Source organism: Pelodiscus sinensis, chromosome 2, assembly GCF_052426305.1.
Source record: "Pelodiscus sinensis isolate ZL-2025 chromosome 2, ASM5242630v1, whole genome shotgun sequence".
Taxonomy (NCBI): domain Eukaryota; kingdom Metazoa; phylum Chordata; order Testudines; family Trionychidae; genus Pelodiscus; species Pelodiscus sinensis.
The window spans coordinates 97,815,549-97,833,726 of record NC_143053.1 but is presented as its reverse complement, the minus strand read 5'-3'; the positions used below and the strand labels follow the sequence as shown (position 1 = coordinate 97,833,726).

Here is an 18,178-nt window from a genome sequence, read left to right as displayed (position 1 = left end):
GCAGCTCCAGAGCCACGGGCTGGCCACCCCCGTGCTATGCAGCACTCAGTGCGTGTGTGTATGTGGGGTCACCGCCGACCCAGCAAAGCACGGCATGAAGCGCAGCCAGGGAGCTGAGGGCTGCTTGCTGCTCTGCCCAGCTCCTGACAGGCTCCCCTTCACTTTGTTCAAGCGCTTTCAGCGGCACACGTGCGCCTGCATGTGTAGGTGGGCACTGGGGCTGCGTTTTGCTCGTTCCCCTTATTGGTAGCAAACCGCCCGGGGGCTCAGCCAGCCTCCGCTCCTCTTCAGCAATCAACTTTCGTCTCCCTTTTCCCTCGAGAGGCTTCGTGCAGCCGGGCCATCCATCTTCGGGCAGGCTCTCGGCAGTGTCAGGCCGCCCCCAAGAGGAGAAAGATTCCCAGGGCCGCTCTCGGGAAGGCTTCAAAGCCCCCTTTTATTAGTGTGTGTGAAACTTAGGAGGAAGGGAGGGGGGGGGCTGCCTGGTAACTCCAGTCGGAGGGTTGCAGGAGGCAGCAGACAAAAGAGGCGGAACTACGTGGCTTCAATTCAAAAGGGGAGCTCAGTCTTCTTGCAAAAAGAAAGCTCCCGTCGGTGCAAGGCAGGGAGCGGGGGGGGGGGGAGTAGCTGCCGCGCGGGGCCGAGCCCGGGCAGGGGTCCCGCCGCAGCTGAGGGGATGACACATGCCTGCGGCGCCTGCTCCGCCCGCCCTTTCGCCGTGGCCAGTCCCTGTCCACGGACAGGACAGGTCGGGCCCCTGAGAGAGTCGGGCCCGGCGGGGCTCTGCTGGCTTCTTGCAATGGCTCCGGTGAGAGACGTGGGAGCCACACGCATCTCCACGGAGCCGCCTCCTGCCCTTGGCTGCTGCGTGTGAACCCGCTCCGGCCAGCCCGGGCCATGCGGGGCGCCTTCGCCTGCCAGCGGCTGAGGCTGAAGCTCTGGAGGAGATGCGCGCTCCTCTTCCTCCTCTGCTGGGCGGCCGGCTGGCTGGTGGGCAGCTCCTTCCTCTTCCTTGTGCACAGGAGCGTCTTCTCCGAGCGCTGCACGGACGAGGGAAGCCACCGGATCCTGGCGAGGCTGGTATGTGCCCAGGCGCGCTGGCAGAGGGAGGCTGGCGAGGCGAAGCAGCAGCACAGCCCGGGGCACGCCGCGCTCAGCGCCAGAGCCCGAGGGCACTTTGGCGCCCTCACACGCGCGGCGCGGGGAAGGGGGAGGGAGGGTGTTTGCATGTCCGTCTGTCTGTCTGTCTGTCTGGTGAGCTACAGGCGCGTGTTCTCCTGCACTGAGCTGTCCCCATGAAACCAACCCGCAGCCTCACTCTACCCACCGGGGGAAAACCAGGGTCACTGAACAGGCAACATGGGGGCAGAATGGTTCTTGCTTTTAGGGGATTAAAAGAGGCAAAGGGTAAAACGTCCCGAGTTTTTAATGGCTGGTTTTTTTAAACGCATAGTATGTCCTTGGCCGCATTAGATTTTAACGTGTTCATTTTTCCTTCATGCAAACTATGGTCCACGCATGGTTCTTTGGACTACAGAGTATTGGTATTGGGAACTGATGCAAGGATACTGAGTCAGTGACTGTGTCAATGGGAAAGACCAGGACCTCTGGCTGATGGAGTTAGCTGACAGGAAAGCTTCACGGCGTATATAGGAGAGAGCAAAGCAGCTGAAAGGGGGAATGGGCTAAAGAGCTACCCACTTGCAAAGGCTTTACAATGCTGCCTTGCATGTTACTCCTTGTACCTGGCAGGTAATATCAATTCTACAAGACAGAACAACTTAAGTGGTGGGACTAAAACATTTCTAAATCATCTTCTAATGGGCTTTAAAAGCTGGAGGAGCAAAGGTTTGGGAGTTAAAACATCTCCAGCCCTTCTTTGGTGCTATAAAACAAGGTGGTTTCATATTTTCAGTTAGCTGATCCAAGATGTTGCTGTTTGAGTTAGGTGTAACTAGACTTCTAAAATATTTCAGAAAGGGGTTCTTCAACATTCACATGCATTCAAATATAATTGACATGCATCTGACAAAGTGGGTCTTTGCCCAGGAAAGCTTATGCTCCAATAAATCTGTTAGTCTATAAGGTGCCACAGGACTTCTCCTTTATGCAGATTCAGACTAACACAGCTACCCCTCTGATACTTGTCAAATATTAAGTGATTTCTCTACAAGCTTTAGGCAAAGATCACATTCTATTCAGAAATCAACTACAGATTAGGGTACACCATATATTTTTTTTCCTGAGAGGGAAAATTTAAAAATGTTTATAAAATAATCAAGAAAGCCTGTGAGAATGAATATTCAGTCAAATGTGATTTGAAATTCTGCAGAAAAATGGAGCAGGGTGGCTTAAAATAAAATAAAAAAACGGGAAATTTTTTAATGGCTTGGGTTAAGTGGAAAAAAATCAGAATGGAAATTAAATAATCTATTATAGTAGCAAGCAACTGCTGATCATAAATTTTCCTAAGTTCTAGATAATTAAGGAAGACTTATACACCGCAGTCTTGCCAACTTATTTTAAATGGCAATATCTACATTCACATTTTTATCCCAGAGCCTGAGTCCTCAGATTTCAGGGATGAGCCATTAGGACAGTTGTCTCTCCCAGTGTTTGTCCAGACCCCAGAGTGGATTTAAGTAGCAAAGAAATATCTCCAGCCCATTGGTTGAACTTGATGGGAAAATTTCTCCAGCTAAAACCTGAACAAGGATTATCATTGTCTCAATGACTGTACCAAGTGAGCCAAAAGGGAGCAACTTCCTGGTGGAGCCAATATTAACCAAGCTCGTCTTCTAGTAGCTGGGAGTTGCTCTTTGTGTATTTTCAGAGTACTACACTTGGTTTCACTTCTAGAGGCAATGCAATCCAACTACAGAATAACTCCTTTGTGAAGCAGAGATCTTCCTTTCAAGAAAACATACTTTCCCAACATTTCATTCCATCCTTTTCCTGAAGCATAGGGCATATTTGGTGATATGGAAAATATGAGAATAGTGTTTTCAGTGGGAGACAAGAAAAAGTTCAGAGAAGGGCAACAAAAATGATAAGGTAATTGGAACAGCTGCCATATGAAGATTAAAAAGACTGGGACTTTTCATAATAGAAAAGAGGAGACTAAGGGAGGGATATGATAGAGGTCTATACAATCATGACTGGTGTTGAGAAAGTGAATAAGGAAAAGTTATTTACTTGTTCCCATAAGATAAGAACTAGGGGGTCACCAAATGAAATTAATAAATAGCAGGTTTAAAACAAACAGATTGAAGTACTTCTTCACGCAATGCACAGTCAACCTGTGGAACTCCTCGCCAGAGGATGTTGTGAAGGCCAGAACTTTAAAGGGTTAAAAAAAGAGCTCTATAAATTCATGGAGGATAGGTCCATCTGAAGAAGTAGGCTGTGCCCACAAAAGCTCATGATACCATCTACATGTTTTGTTAGTCTATAAAGTGCTACCAGACCATTTGTTGTTTTTTAAGTTCAGTAATGGCTATTAGCCAGGATGGGCAGGAATAATGTCCCTGGCCTCTGTCAGAAGCTGAGAATGGGTGACAGGAGAGGGATCACTTGATTGCATTGGCCACTGTTGGAAGACAAGATACTGGGCTAGATGGACCTTTGGTCTGACCTAGTATGGCTGTTCTTATGTTCTTAAGATGAAAATGATGTAGTCTAATGGGCAAGGTTACTTGTGATCCTTACCATTTTGTAGTAGTGCATTTTAAATTCTCTGAGTGAAATTCAGACATCAGCAGAGGACAGGTACAAGACACAAACATCACTTCAGTAGCGTCTAGGGTGGTGCATATACTTTAAACATCACCGTGGAGTGTAGGACTTCCTATTTATTATTATTGGTCTCCCATTCATTCCCTTCAGCCCTACCCCCATCACTATTCTGATTATGCTACATCACTTTGTAGTTGGTTTCTGTGCTCATTGCAGGACTTCTCTGGCTTTGGTGTCTTCTGTAAACTTGCTCACTGTTGAATTTACTCCAAAGAAATATGTGACAAGAAAGAGAAGAGGCCTCAATCCTGATCTACACACAAAGTTGCACTCATGTAACAAAGTGTGATTTTAAATACGTTTAACTACATTGGTGCAAAATCCCCTGTGGGCTCTTTTGCACTGATTTGACTGGCTTATTGGGTTAGCTTGCATGGGTAACTTTGCAGGTGGTAGATAATTGATATAACCAGATTTAAATAGATATAAATAAACCTAGTTCATAGGAATGGTTGAACTTTTAAGTAAAATAGTTTTAACTACTGATTTTAAATTGCTGCAATTTCTGTGTATAGACAGGTCCTCAAAACTTGCAGAGACGTACTTGGGATTTTTTGGTTTGTTTGATATGGTTTTAGTTTAATCGGACAAAAAAAGCCTTGGAATCCCTGCTTCCTACAGCTGATCTACAACTAGCCTGAAGTCTGACACATATTTCACCACTGTGACATTAGCATCTCCCCAGGTACTAGTGACTTCTGGACCATCCTTTAAGAAACACTATGAAAGTTCAGTAAAGATTAATCAAATTGGAAAATGCTGGCAGATGTTAGGTTAATAGGCAGATCATCCAATTCACTGAGATAGACGGTAAAGACTTAAAAATATTCCTTGCCCATTACGGAATGGATTCATCTCCTATGTTTAGTGGTTGTAGATGTGGCTGTATATTTTTCACAGTCACTTTTCATGAAATACCAATAAGGATGATACAGCAGCTACAGAAGATTGGGGAAAGCATATTGTGGTTTTCCATGTTTCCTTGCTGGGACAGTTTCCTAATAGTAGCATTGCCAGGGTTAGGCTCTGATCTTCATATTCAGGAAGCAAAGTTCTTTGATAAGCTAATACTAAAGCTTCTTTTAAAAAAGAAGGGGAGGGAGAGGTTAGTGTGTTACCCTCCTTGGAGTTGTTTAAAGATACGATCACAGACTGTAGGAATTATGAAATTACTCCAGCAAAGAAAATGTAAGTTTCTTACATGTAAGAGAGAATGATGACTAAGGATACGTCAAAAATGAAGTCAGAATTTCAAAATTGCACATGCATTTCTGGGGTCACCAAAGTTACATATATGTGGACTGTAATGTGTGTGTGTCCATCCTGATTTGCATGCACATACAGTATATATGTGGGATGATACAAAATATATATGTAGGATGATACAAAATCAGGGCATGAATATGAACATCAGAGTTTTTGGTTCTTTTTTCTGGCATCTATCAATTTTGGTGAGTGTTTAAAAAAAGACATTTTTATATTCAACTTTCAACCTTGTGCAGCACATGAGCATATATACTGTTTTAAGACAATAATGGCATTTGAATGTTATGATTATGTTTCCTGTATGCAAAACAAATAGTAACAGGTTAGGTTGTGGTCAGGCAGTCTTTACAACTATTAAACAATTAGAAGTGTCAACTGATCTGATTAAAGGAAGTATGAATGCCATAAAGCAATGAGGAAGGCTGATGCTATCAAGTAACCTCCCAGCTGTTTGGCTTCCCTCCTCAACACAAACTGTACTCCCTCCACCCCACCTCTGTGGTCATCTCCTCCCCTGATCCATCCCAACAGTCTCTGCAGCTGCATTTCTGGAAGTTCTAAATGGATGCAGAATTATGTAAGCTGTCTACATGTCTGGAAGTGGAGGAATGGGAACAATTATGGGTGGGTATCCTTTTAGTTCTTTCAAGTATTTGTAGTGACCACACAACTATCAAATAGCAATTTCCTGCGGTTTTTAAAATCCAGAGTACCCAAAGTGCATTAAAATGATCTAAGGATATTTGATATGTACATACATACATTTTAAAGCATGTTAATTTGCCTGAAAGACCTTAATTGAAGCAGCCTTTATACATTCTGCCTTACAGAATGTATAAATATATTTGTTTTTATTGCATATTCTGGGCTCCATAGATTGTATCTGCTGCAGTCACCAATATTATATTATTGTGGGCAAAGATAGCTTTTAATATCCTTTTTCATATTGGCCACCTTCTGAGTACCTCATGAGCCCTTATACCGAGCATATTTGGGAGTGTGACTGGTCTTGGAAGGGCAGATCGGGTGTGAGGCAGAGGCACCAATAATACTGTGGAGATTCAAGGCAGTGCTGCTGCCCATAAGGACATGAGCACAGACTGCCATAGTTTAGCTAGGGCTGTATAAACTATCCTGGGGTGTCAACAAAAGTATCAAAACCTGACCCACAGAAATTAGAGATGGCAAATACCTAGTGTTGTAGGTCATCTATGCTAGCCCATTACCAGTCCAGAAAAAAATGGTCCCTCTACTTTCAACCACGCCTTTTAAGGGATCTCCAGCTTTACCCGAGAGTTTAAATATGGTATTTGTCACATTGTAACTGAGATGATCCTTACTCCCTTTTCCTTTGAAAGGCTCTTAGACTATATTTATCTGTTGCATACTGTTTTCTTCCTTTGCTCTAGTGTCTTGACTACAGCAAAGGAGTCCTGACTGGTGATCTTTGTGAAGACCTGTGTGTGGCACCGAAGCTGGTGTACAAACAGTGCCTTTATTATGACAGAGGTAAGAAGGTCATCCAAGCGGACTGGGAAGGTCAGCCAGTCATCTTGAAATCCAAAAAGGGAATCTTCTCTAGCTACCAGCCCCTCAGATTGCTTCATGAAGTGGAAACACAGGAATTGCCCGAGGCAGAACTCCTGATGATGGTAGCCTTGGAGGTAAAAAATGTCCTGGGTTTGGAGCTATCTAACAATACCATGGGACCTTTATGGACTAGACAGAAAGGTATACATTGGAAAGCACAAGTGGCCAGCATGTGGTCCTTACTCCAGCAGGAAGAATATATCTACTTTAGTCTACTGCAGGACTTCAGCAAACATGTCCTACGGGTCATCGGCTCCTGTGGCCACTTCTATGCTGTGGAGTATCTCATAGCTGGACATGCCTGGCATAAAACCATTTTTCCTTTGGAGGACACAGTTGGACCCTCCTTCACCAACACTAAAAGCAAGGTGAAGGCAATCACTGACATTGCACTCAGCTTCCTAGATATGGTGAATCATTTTGATAATGATTTCTCTCACCGGCTTCATCTGTGTGATATCAAGCCGGAGAATTTTGCAATCAGAAATGATCTCACGGTAAGTTACTGCCTTTGTTGTGTTGTCCCACTATAAGACCGAGCTGAAAAAATAGTATGAAAAAAATGCCACTTCTCCTCATCTGAGCTGCTTCCTGAGCGTATTGGGAATCTAGTCACTTATATTAGCAATTAAAAAGCTACTTTTTGGTAAACTCAAACGGGCAAAGAGAGAGAGAGTTGAGTTCTGTTCTTTCTTGTGTGTGATGACAAGAACTATTTAATAATTATAATTACTTACACCTGTGCAACCCCACTTAAGGATTGCTCAGGTGTTGCCGAAGACGCTACTTGAAGGCAGTGACTTTGTAGAGCTCTCACAAAGGGTAGAATCTGTCTAACAGAAACTATTGGGGTGGGGAAGGGGTGATGCCCAGGAAGTCAACAACTCTGTCTGAATTTCAGAGAGAAGGCTGAGTTTGCAGGACAGGGGGTTAGAGGAAAAACATATTTTTTGCTTTTACCCTCAGCACATGTAGTCTGGAAACAATTTGAAAGGAACAGATCTGGAACCCTATGATGCCATTCTTGCAGAGTCACCTTTCAACTTTTCAGCATAGAGTTGCTCTTTAAAATTGAAGGATTATATCTGTTTAGCACACAGGTATTGTTAACAAACCCTGTTTCTGGATCTATTTTGCATTGATTCTGAAGGCAGAAATTCAACTGATTTCAGTGGAAGTTGTGTGCATACACTGATGACACAATATATATGTAGTATGTTCAAACCATATGTGCGGTTTCCAATGAGATTAATGAAATTTCTGCACTCATAGTGAATGTAAAATAGTTACAGAAATATGATTGGTTATAACAATACTTACTACGCATTCACATAACATTTACATCTTCAAACTGCTGTACAAATATTACCTAAGCTTATGTCTAAGGAAAGCAATTTGAGTGCTTTCCTCTCACCCTTCAATTAGCTGTTACTGTTTATTCAGCTGCAAGGCATGAGGTAAGTAGGAAATGGTTGGGGCATTTCAGAGAGAAGCTAAAATGATCCTATCACTTAAGCAGAAGAAGACACTGTGGGAGGTTCCTTGGGATAGGTTTTGCCTACCATATTTTCAGACAGATGCAACATGAAGGTTACACAGTGCTATCATTGGACCTAACGGAGCTTTTATATTCAGTTTTGGAGTCTCCTCAGGGGAGAAGATATTTCACTTTTAGTGGAAGATGGTTTTTCTTGATTCCTGCCCACCCTTTAGGTGTTCACAATGCCAGGACTCTCCCTGCCTGAGGAGAGCTGGACATGGCTCTTTCTGGTGCCTGGCAATGTCAGTCACGAGTGGTTAGTGGAATTTTCTAAAAAGTAACATTGTGAGAAAATGATGGTAGCTTGATATTGCCTTTGCACTCCTTTTTTGGGCGAGGCCAGGATTCAGGAGTCAGCCCAGTAAGCAAAGAGGCTTGCCAAAGTTGAAATTATAAATCAGAAAAAGGGTTTGGGTCTGACCTTGCAAGTTTTCACTGATGAGATGATCTGTTACACAGCAATCTCAACAAAACCAGCGTCTCTTTGTGAGAGTAATGATGGCTCCCAGGAGTAAGAGGTTGGATAAGCTAAGCTTAAATGTCCTTTTATGTGCTAATTATTCTCTGTATGTTATAAGCAAATCATTTTTTATCTTGCCATTTTTTTGTATTCTACAATAGACTAATAATAATAGAGACAACAACTAGAAAGAGCTCCCTTCCATCCCCACCTGAGCAAGATCCTCAGTGCTCACTTCAGCTCCATGTGCAACTTCTTCGATGCATAGTGCCTGAGAAGCTGCCTTAATAGAGCAGCTAGGGAAAATTTCAGCTTGCTCACAGATGGTGAAGCCATCTCTTTGCCACTCCCTTTCTATAGGGGAGATGGATGAAGGCATGGAACATACCAGAACCTGGGAAGCCACTATGAGTCAGCATAGGTTACAACAGTTCTGAGGCAGCTTTAATTAATGCTAGGAGTCAAACTGGCTCCTGGTTACCCTGTGGACCAGGAGGGCACATTGCCCTGGCTCTTACACATGTGACGAGCAATAACATCGATTTCCCAATAGATTTTTAACAGCAAAATTACAGAAGGCACTCCTGACTAACAAAATAGACACATTTCTATTATCTGCTTGCATGAATTTGTATCCTGGGAAACTTCACCTCACTCTTACCAAGCTTTCTAAGAAGCTTAAAGATTCTTGGAGTTAAAAGGCATATTTAGTTTCTCTAAGATCTGAGCATTTCTCATGGGGAAAACATTGCAGAAATTAGGCCCTGTCCTTGACTTTGGATTGGAAGGTCCATATGGCCTTCTGCCACATGCATCCATCTGAAATTTCTAGGGTTACTCCAGCTGCCACTCAGCCACACATTTCAGCTCTGTTGCTCTTTAGTTCTGTAATTAACATCCCCCTACATAGAGTAATTGCAAAGAGCTATGCTTTGTCCATTTTCCAAACATTTCCCTCTGCACCAATTTACTACTTGTGTAATGGGCAGGCTTTGCTAAGTGAAGGTTTATGTTGTGAGATGTTAAAGTTGACTGTAACTCACGGCATTCACAGAAGTATGACTGTTTTCACATCACTGCCCACACTGTAGGTGCTATAGAAAGCAGCTGTCATTACACAGATGGCTTTCATTTTTGTAATTTTTAAGTGTAAGGAGCTATATTGATAACGCTGGAGGCCTAAATCAACTACCCACACAACAGTTATAATTAAAAATACCTGCAGAAGGCATGCAGTCCTTTTTGCATTGTCTTGATTCTGAACTGGAGTGACAGAACTCTGGAGGTCAAATGATAGTTTAGGCTTCACATCCATTCAGTTCCTTATTCTCTCTGCTGACCATCAATCAGTTGTGGAACATGTTTCTAGATGGGCATAGGGTGAGCCATGAATGTCCCCTGATGACATGAATGCCTATTCAAGGAGCAGGCATCCTTCTGAATACAGCGCATAGAGGAGGGAGTGACACTGGGTTATCATTACTGGAACTACTATTAGTTGAGTGAAGTCAGACCCACTCACCCCCAGACAGGAATTTTACTCATTGAGTTTGAAGTGTTAGCCAGATATCTTATACATGGGGGCTACGTCTAGACTGGCATGAAATCCACAAAAGTTTTCCGTTGAAAGCATTTGCGGAAAAGAGTGTCTAGATTGGCAAGGACGCTTTTCCACAAAAGCACTTTTTGCGGAAAAGCGTCCATGCTAATCTAGACGCCCTTTTGTGCAAAAAAGCCCCGATCGCCATTTTCACGATCAGGGCTTTTTTGTGCTAAACAAATCTGAGCTGTCTACACTGGCCCTTTTGCGCAAAAGCTTTGCACAAAAGGACTTTTGCCTGAACGGGAGCAGCATAATATTTCCGCAAGAAGCACTGATTTCAGACAGTAGGAAGTCAGTGTTCTTGTGGAAATTCAAGCGGCCAGTGTAGACAGCTGGGAAGTTTTTCTACAAAAGCAACTGCTTTTGCAGAAAAACTTGCCAGTCTAGACACAGCCGGGCTGTTTCTGTTAAAAACAATTAGTTTTGCAAGACTCTTTCTGCCCAGCTGATACCAGAAATCTAGTTTATCACAGATACTTATTTGCCCCTCCCCCAGTTTGGGAGCACCTCACAACTTTTAATGTCTTTTATCCTCATAAAACCCCTGCGTGGTTGGAAAGTGCAATCATCTAATTTTAGATGGGAGATGAGGCACAGAATGGCCAAATGGCTTGCCAATGCACACACCGGAAATCTATGGCAGAGGAGGGACTTGAATTTTAGTATTCCATGACCTAAGCTATTGTCTGAGGGTACGTCTACAGTTGCTCCCTAGTTCGAGCTAGGAATGCAAATGTAGGTGACCGAAATTTCTAATGAAGCGGGGATTTAAATATCCCGTGCTTCATTAGCGTGATCTCGCTGGCGCGTTACTCCTCTCAACAGCTGATTCGAACCAGGAAGTGCTGATTCCAACCATTTTTTTTAGGAGTAACGTTAGTCCAAACCAAGGGGTTTGGTTCGAACTAACGTGTCCCAGCACGCATTTCCTGGTTCAAATCAGCTGTTGAGCGGAGTATCGTGCCAGCGAAATCATGCTAATTAAGCACGGGATATTTAAATCCCCTCTTCATTAGCAATTTCGGTCACCTACATTTGCATCCCTAGTTCAAACTAGGGAGCAAGTGTAGACGTACCCTGAGTAACTGGCCTAGTCTGCCCATTTTCTTCTGATTCTAATTCTCTATTAGGAGGGTCACAGCTGCTGCTTTTTGAAGGAAAGAAAGCAGCAAAGTGACACTGAAGAGTTGCATTCTTCAGTGCATGTGTCACTTCTGATGTGTTTATTTGATCACAGGTTGTCGCCATTGATGTAGATATGGCCTTTTTTGAACCTAAAATGAGGGACATCCTGGAACAGAATTGCACTGGAGATGAAGACTGTAATTTTTTCGATTGCTTCTCCAAGTGTGATCTGAGAATCAAAAAGTGTGGGGCAGAAAGGGCCAACAACAACTTGCAAGTGAGTAGCTACAGATTTATTATGTGCACGTTTCCTTTTGAAAAAGGCCAGTCAGAGGCAGCTAAAGAAAAAAACATATGGCATGAACCAAAGCCATGTGAGGTACATTCATCAAACCCAGGTTTCAAAAGTGGCTGCCTCAGTTACATGTACAAACCTATCTTTGTGCATGCAAGCTGGCCCTAACATTCACTGTTCCCTTTTGGCATGTGTAATGTCTGTTTGCGGGGGGAGGTGAGGGGGGGGGGTTGGGATTTATGGGCCCAGTTCTCTACAAATCTCAACTGTGCTCAGATTTAGTGTGGAGGGGGTGGCCACAGGGCTCCAGTTCCTTGATTCCAGGGCAGCTGGCCCTGGGGCAAGACATCCTGCTCCAGCTTATCTTGCTGACAGTCAGAGGGTCCGGTGGTGGCAGAGCTCAGCTATGCTATATTCCTCCTGCCTGCTTTTCCCTTGTGTGTGAGACACGGTGAGCAAAGTAAAAGGGAATTCTCCACCGGGAAACTCAGGCTTGTTCAAGCCACAGTACTACAGAACAGAACAAAGCAGCCTGGGAGAATCTAGGCTGTCAGCTCCAGTTTAGGCAGCCTCTTCTGAAAACTGGGCTGAGCGTGAGAAGAGAAAAATTACTTGTCTGCACAGTTAGTTTTGAAAGATAAGAGGAACTGTAATGGGAACTACAGCATATGGTGGTCTTGTGCATTGTCAGTGCCTAGTAACTAATAGTAACAGAGGCAAAATGGCAATACAAGATACAACTAAAGGCAGTCCCTGTCTTCTTCACTTTGCTATTAGGTCACAAGTGAAATGAGTTAGGAATCCTCCACCTGATCCTTAGTGGGCATTTGCCCATAGCTTACCTCAAAAGCCTACCAAACACAGCTCAGCTACACAGGGTGACCCATGCTGGGAATGGATAGGTACGGCCAACGTGGATTAAGTAGGATGGCCAAGGATAGCTTGCAGAGTGCCGCATGCACTGTACTTTGCTTTTAGCAATGTTAGAACTCAGCTGAAGCAATAGCTTGTACAAGTTGACAGTTACCAAGAGGCACAATTTGCAGCTTCAGAAAGATAATCTGCTCTTTTACATTTCCACAGGTCATCTGTGACAAAATATTCCGTCACTGGTTTTCTCCAAGTCTCAGGGGACCCACAATCTCCTTCCCGCTGCAGCTGCAATTGCAAAAGGCTGTCCATGAATGTGCCAAACCAGGGCCCACGGACTTGAAACACCAGAAAACATCTTTGAATTCTCTGTCTGAATTATATCATTTGCTGCAAGCCAGTCAAAGAGAACTTCAAAAAGCAGATGGTTAGCCCTGTGCAAACCACTCATAATGATGACATGTAAAAATCACTGTCAGCATTCTTTCTCTGTCTCTCTCTCTACCCATCCACATCCAATATATTAATTTTGACTGTGTATAGGTTGGGTTTTTTTACTATGAAAATGAAACTCATGATTGTAGACACAGTGAATGTTATTAATTCCCTTTGAAGGATGAAATTGTTTTATGTTGTATGAAAACTCTTCTTGCTTGTTTCTTTGTAGTTGCCCACTGACATTCCACAATTGGTTGCCTAGAGAATTATGCTCTCCTGCTGAAATAACATCCAGCTGTCCCAAGAGTGCTGAGATATTTATCTGTGGCTGGTGCTTTGGAAATGAAAAGAGTAAATGCTTCGCAGAACTCATTTTAAGTTAAGAGAAGAATGAGGTTTCTCCTTTTATTTCATCACAGAGTGAGGGTCTGATAGGTAGGGTGCCGGACAGAGTACTTTGTACAGAGCTTCTGCCAGTAGGGAATTGCATAGACACGTCTGCCTTTGTATAGGCTTCTCCTGCTGTTGCTCTCAAAGGTATTGTCTTGCTTTCGCAAATGGAACCCTAGAATGACAATACATCAAGATGCTCTGGAATTGTCTAAACAGAGAAATTTAGCAGCATTATCACAATGGTAAAACTATAGTGCTATAGTTATAGTGATATACCCGTAACTCTTATGAACCATCCTATTTCTTTTCTGGTTTAGTTTATCTAAGGCAGGTCTATACTGCAGGGGGAAGGTCGGCTTAAGGTACGCAACTCCAGCTACATAAATAACATAGCTGAAATTGACTTACTGTGACCTGAGTTTCAGCACCATTCCCACAGTGGGACTTTGATGGGAGAAACTCTCCCATTGACTTCCCTCACTGAGGAGTACCATGGTCAACAGGGGTGCCCCAGCATTTGATTACTAGACCCGCTAAATCAAATGCCAGAAGATCGACCTCTGTAGTATTGATTCTCTGCAATCTCCTGGTAAATATAGATGTGGCCTCATTTTGGAAATGATAGATGGAATGCATCAGCTTGCTACAGGACAAATTGTAGCCATCACGTCACTCCCTTTGCCATCATGGAAGGGACTGTGGAAGAGAGCAGGGAATACTGAAGGGTTTTATTGAGTCCATGAAGAATTTTCTGGGTGGTTTTTTTTGGCTTTATGGTGATATTTTAGTAACAAATGGAATTTTACATGAGGTGACATTATCTGCAGTAAGTGGGACCAGTTACATGAACAGGGATTGCAGCATTTGGATCTTAATGCTGATTTCAAAAGTTCTCTAGACGTGTCTGGAGAGTCTAACAGCCAAGTTTAGAAGTCTCAGTTGTGGCAGATTATGGGACTGCACAAATGAGTCAGAGATCTTAAAAAACAAACATTTCACCATTTTTACTAAAAGATCATCAGATGGGACTCTCCAGTTTTGAGTCTGGCAATTCTGGGTTGGGCTGAGGACATAGAAAAACACTTGTTTGTCTATATGAACTAAGGATGTTAAGGACTTGTCGATTTCCCATGCCTTGTTGCCTCTACCAGATAGAGACAGCAAAGCGGGGGGAGAGGAGGCACTTCAAAGCAGCAGTGCTGCATGGAGCCCATACCCAGGGCTCTTGCGGCGCTGCCCTTTGAAATGCCGCATAGAGCCCAGGATCAGCTGTGCGGCCCTGCCCCTTTGAAACACCACTGCAGAGTTTCAAAGTGGCAGTGCCACATGGAGCCATAGGTCAGCTGCGGCATTTCTGCGGAACCTGGAGTCAGCTGTGGAGTCCCTAGCTGATCCTGGGCTCTGTGTGGTGCTGCTGCTTTGAAATACCAAGGGGAGCCAGGGATTCTGGGCTCCACATGGCATTTTTATGGAATCCGGGATCAGCTGGGGTCTCCCTATCTGACCGTGGGCTCTGCATGATATTTCAAAGCGCAAGTGCTCTCAGGGAGCCCAAAGTCAGCGGAACTTCCCGCTGGCCCCAGGCTGCAAGCAGAGTCCCAATTCTGAAGTGCACAAGAACCCCTCCCAGGGAGGGGTTCTTGTGCATTTCTTAATATGAACATTGAGGGCTGTCTACACTGAAAAGTTATATCAGCATCCTGCATGATGTGGTTAAGCCAATCTCATCCCTGGCATAGCCCATGCTAGGTCAATGGAAGAATTCTTTGGCCAGCCTAGTTATTGCATCTCAGGGAGGTGGATTATCTACAGCAATAGGAAAACCCTTCACATCTCTGGATTATTTACAGTAAAGAGTTACAATGGCACAGCTGCTGTGTCACTTCAGCATGTTGAGTAGGCATTCCCTTAGTGCACAGCAGGCTAATGTGGAATAGATTTACATCCCACTATTTTTCTACTTTGAAACTGCTTTACGTACATTAGTCTTCACAACAACCCTAAAGCTTGCCAGCAGTGCTATTTTATCCATAGGCCTTGGCTAGCTAGGAAATGGCTGTTCTTTAAAGAGCGTTTGAGTGCGTCTACACAACGCCCTTAGCTCGAAATAAGCTATGCAATTTGTGTAGCTTATTTCATAATTTGGCACTGTCTACCATGGAACAAGGGTTACCAGGATGTCTGAATAAAATGTTCATTATTTCAAAACCTATTTCGAACTAACGGGCTGCTTCAATAGACATGGAGTAGCTATTTCGGAATAATTCTGGTATCCCGAAATAGCTCCAAAGTGTAGATGTACCCTTAGTTAACATGATTTTAAACATCTTTTAGCACATAAAAATGAGTTAGACTAGGATCCATCCAGTTCATAGGCTGTTAAATCCTGTCCACACTGGGTGCTAACTCACGTAAGTCTTAAGTAGTGTTTCAAAATTGTTAGGTTTTACACCAGAGAGAATAAGGTTAAAGAACTTGCCCAAGGTAAGGCCACGGAACTGAGCCAGGATTAAACTTAGAAGTCTTTGGCTGGTAAAACCTAGCTCAATCCAAACTTCTTGTCTAACAAATGAGACAGACAAATTTTTGTTTTATATAATCCTCAGCTAATGCATGAAATGTGCCAAAAAACCCAGGCCCTGTCATGAAGCTGAGGTGACCCATGACGTCATTTGAAAATGTAATGAAACTGATAAAGGAGACACAAAATCAAATAGACTGGAATCTGCAATCACTGAACTGAATAAGAGAGAATCTTGCAAGGCAAATGCATTAAAGACTATGAGGTGGTCAGATCTTATGTAAAAGGGGCCAGGCAAGTACCACAAATAGAAAGAAGGTGGAAAAAGGGACAAAGGAGAAGTCAGGGGAAAATAGGTGCAACAGAAATATAACTCGGCTTCTGGTTGGCTCTATATTTAATATTGCCCTTTCAAAACTGGCCACGGTAAGGTGCCTTACTTTTATGAGATGGGGATGGGGGCAGAAAACTCCCTATTAGCGCAAATGGCACAGGGCTGTGGGGCTTTTTGGGTTAAGAGGATAGAGGGCCCTGTTACTCTCCTTGCACACATGCAGTAGAGCTCTTTGCCCTGGTCCACCTATGGGAGCTAGACATAGATTTGTTTCACTTCCCACCAACAAAACTTCCAGCATTTCACAGTAAGAAGCAATGATGGACCTAGATAAGATCACGCTCAGCTTATTGTGCATACCCCCAACACTGCAGCTAGCACAGACTCCATGGTGGCCAGGTTTCCCTGTCATCATCATTTCCCTCTCTTTGTGGATACCGAAAATACAATAGAGAAACAACAACAATATCTATGTTTGACATTGGTGCACTCCACCATTTGCAATGGTGGGTTCCCTTTTCATAGCCTCAGGTTTGCATTTCGTGCAGTGAAGCGAAACAAGTGTTGACATGGTTATTTAAATCTTTAACAAAACCCAGTAACAAGATCTTGAAATAAATCTTACTTGGTTCCCCAGGAGACTGTCTCTCCTTGGTAGGGTTTAATAAATGAAATCACTCTGAAAATTTTCTCTGACCCCCCTGAGGGCTGAGCCGTAGGCTACCTTCACCTGACACGGACCTCAGTTTAACATACCACATTCTTCCTCAGTTCATTGGCTTTCTTTCTTTCTTTCTTTCTTTCTTTCTTTCTTTCTTTCTTTCTTTCTTTCTTTCTTTCTTTCTTTCTTTCTTTCTTTCTTTCTTTCTTTCTTTCTTCATGTTACAAAGAACAATCCTCATGAACAATCAATATCTAAGAAAACATTCAGTAGACAAGTGAATGGATGATTTGCAGTAGGCTGGGTTTTAAGATTGCTTCAAACTAAAGCAGCAGAAAGCAGAAGAACGGCTGAAATGCGGAAGAACGGCTCTTGCACAAGAGGGGTTTTTTGCGCAAATGCCTCTTGCGCAAAAATGGAGCCTAATTAATTATGCATATGAGGCACAGAGATATTCCATGCTTCACCTCATTTGCATATTTTTTGCGCAAAACGGGGGCAGTATAGACATAGCCTATAAAAACACACTGGACCTGGTTGTCCATTGTCCTATACCTTGTGAACTTATTTAAATCTGTGCAAAATGAGAAACCATGCCTCCATTCACATGAATGGACAATACCAATTGTATGGTGTATGTTAATGTAAAAGGTAAATTGAATAGAAGCATTTTATACACACTTTTCATAGGTGTCAATGCTACCCAAGTTGAAAGACAATCAAAATTCAAGACCATCTGGGCATATTCAATCTTGAGGAAAGGTAGCTGAAGGGGAACCTGAAAACCTTCAAATATATTGCATTCTGTATCAGAGAGGATGGGGATCAGCCACTGAAGGTAGAACAAGAAGTAAACAGTTTAATCTGCAGCAAGGGAAACTGAGGTTATATATTAGAAAAAACTTTCTAACTAGAAGAATAGTTAAGTTCTGGAATAGGCTATCACAAGAAGTTGTGGAATCATCAGTAGAGTTTTTAATGAACAGGGTTAGGCAAAACATCTCTCAGGGATGTTAGCACAGATGCACAGACTAGGGCTATGTCTACACTCACGGCTTCTTGCGCCAGAAATATGCAAATGAGGCTAAGCGTGGAATATCGCCGAGCCTCATTTGCATACCTAATGAGCTGCCATTTTTGCAGAAGAGACTCTTGCGCCAGAAGGAGCTGTCTACACTGCCCCTTCTTGCGCAAGAAAAGGCAGTGTAGACAGCTCTTTGTGGCGCAAGAGCCTCTTCTGCAAAAATGGTGGCTCATTAGGTATGCAAATGAGGCTCAGGAATATTC

General features: G+C 43.4%; 1 protein-coding gene across 2 annotated transcripts; it reads left to right on the top strand.

The window, feature by feature from the left end:
• The first annotated feature begins 273 nt into the window (after window positions 1–273).
• DIPK1C (divergent protein kinase domain 1C) lies at window positions 274–17,970 on the top strand. 2 transcript variants are annotated; one of them, XM_075921065.2, is made up of 4 exons: window positions 274–1,080; window positions 6,471–7,148; window positions 11,492–11,656; window positions 12,758–17,970. In XM_075921065.2, exons 1-4 carry the CDS (start codon window positions 898–900, stop codon window positions 12,974–12,976), a joined length of 1,245 nt encoding a protein of 414 aa, XP_075777180.1. In that variant the 5' UTR covers window positions 274–897; the 3' UTR covers window positions 12,977–17,970. The 2 variants fall into 2 exon arrangements, with proteins under 2 accessions (XP_075777180.1, XP_089632453.1); XM_089776327.1 differs by lacking the exon at window positions 274–1,080 and adding an exon at window positions 3,939–5,685.
• Window positions 17,971–18,178: the final 208 nt, after the last annotated feature.

Excerpts from the sequence above, each read along its gene's own strand:
- DIPK1C (XM_075921065.2), top strand. The coding sequence starts at position 898 with ATGCGGGGCGCCTTCGCCTGCCAGCGGCTGAGGCTGAAGCTCTGGAGG. Across the intron at positions 1,081-6,470 it reads ACCGGATCCTGGCGAGGCTG|TGTCTTGACTACAGCAAAGG; the intron begins GTATGTGCCCAG and ends CCTTTGCTCTAG. Across the intron at positions 7,149-11,491 it reads CAATCAGAAATGATCTCACG|GTTGTCGCCATTGATGTAGA; the intron begins GTAAGTTACTGC and ends ATTTGATCACAG.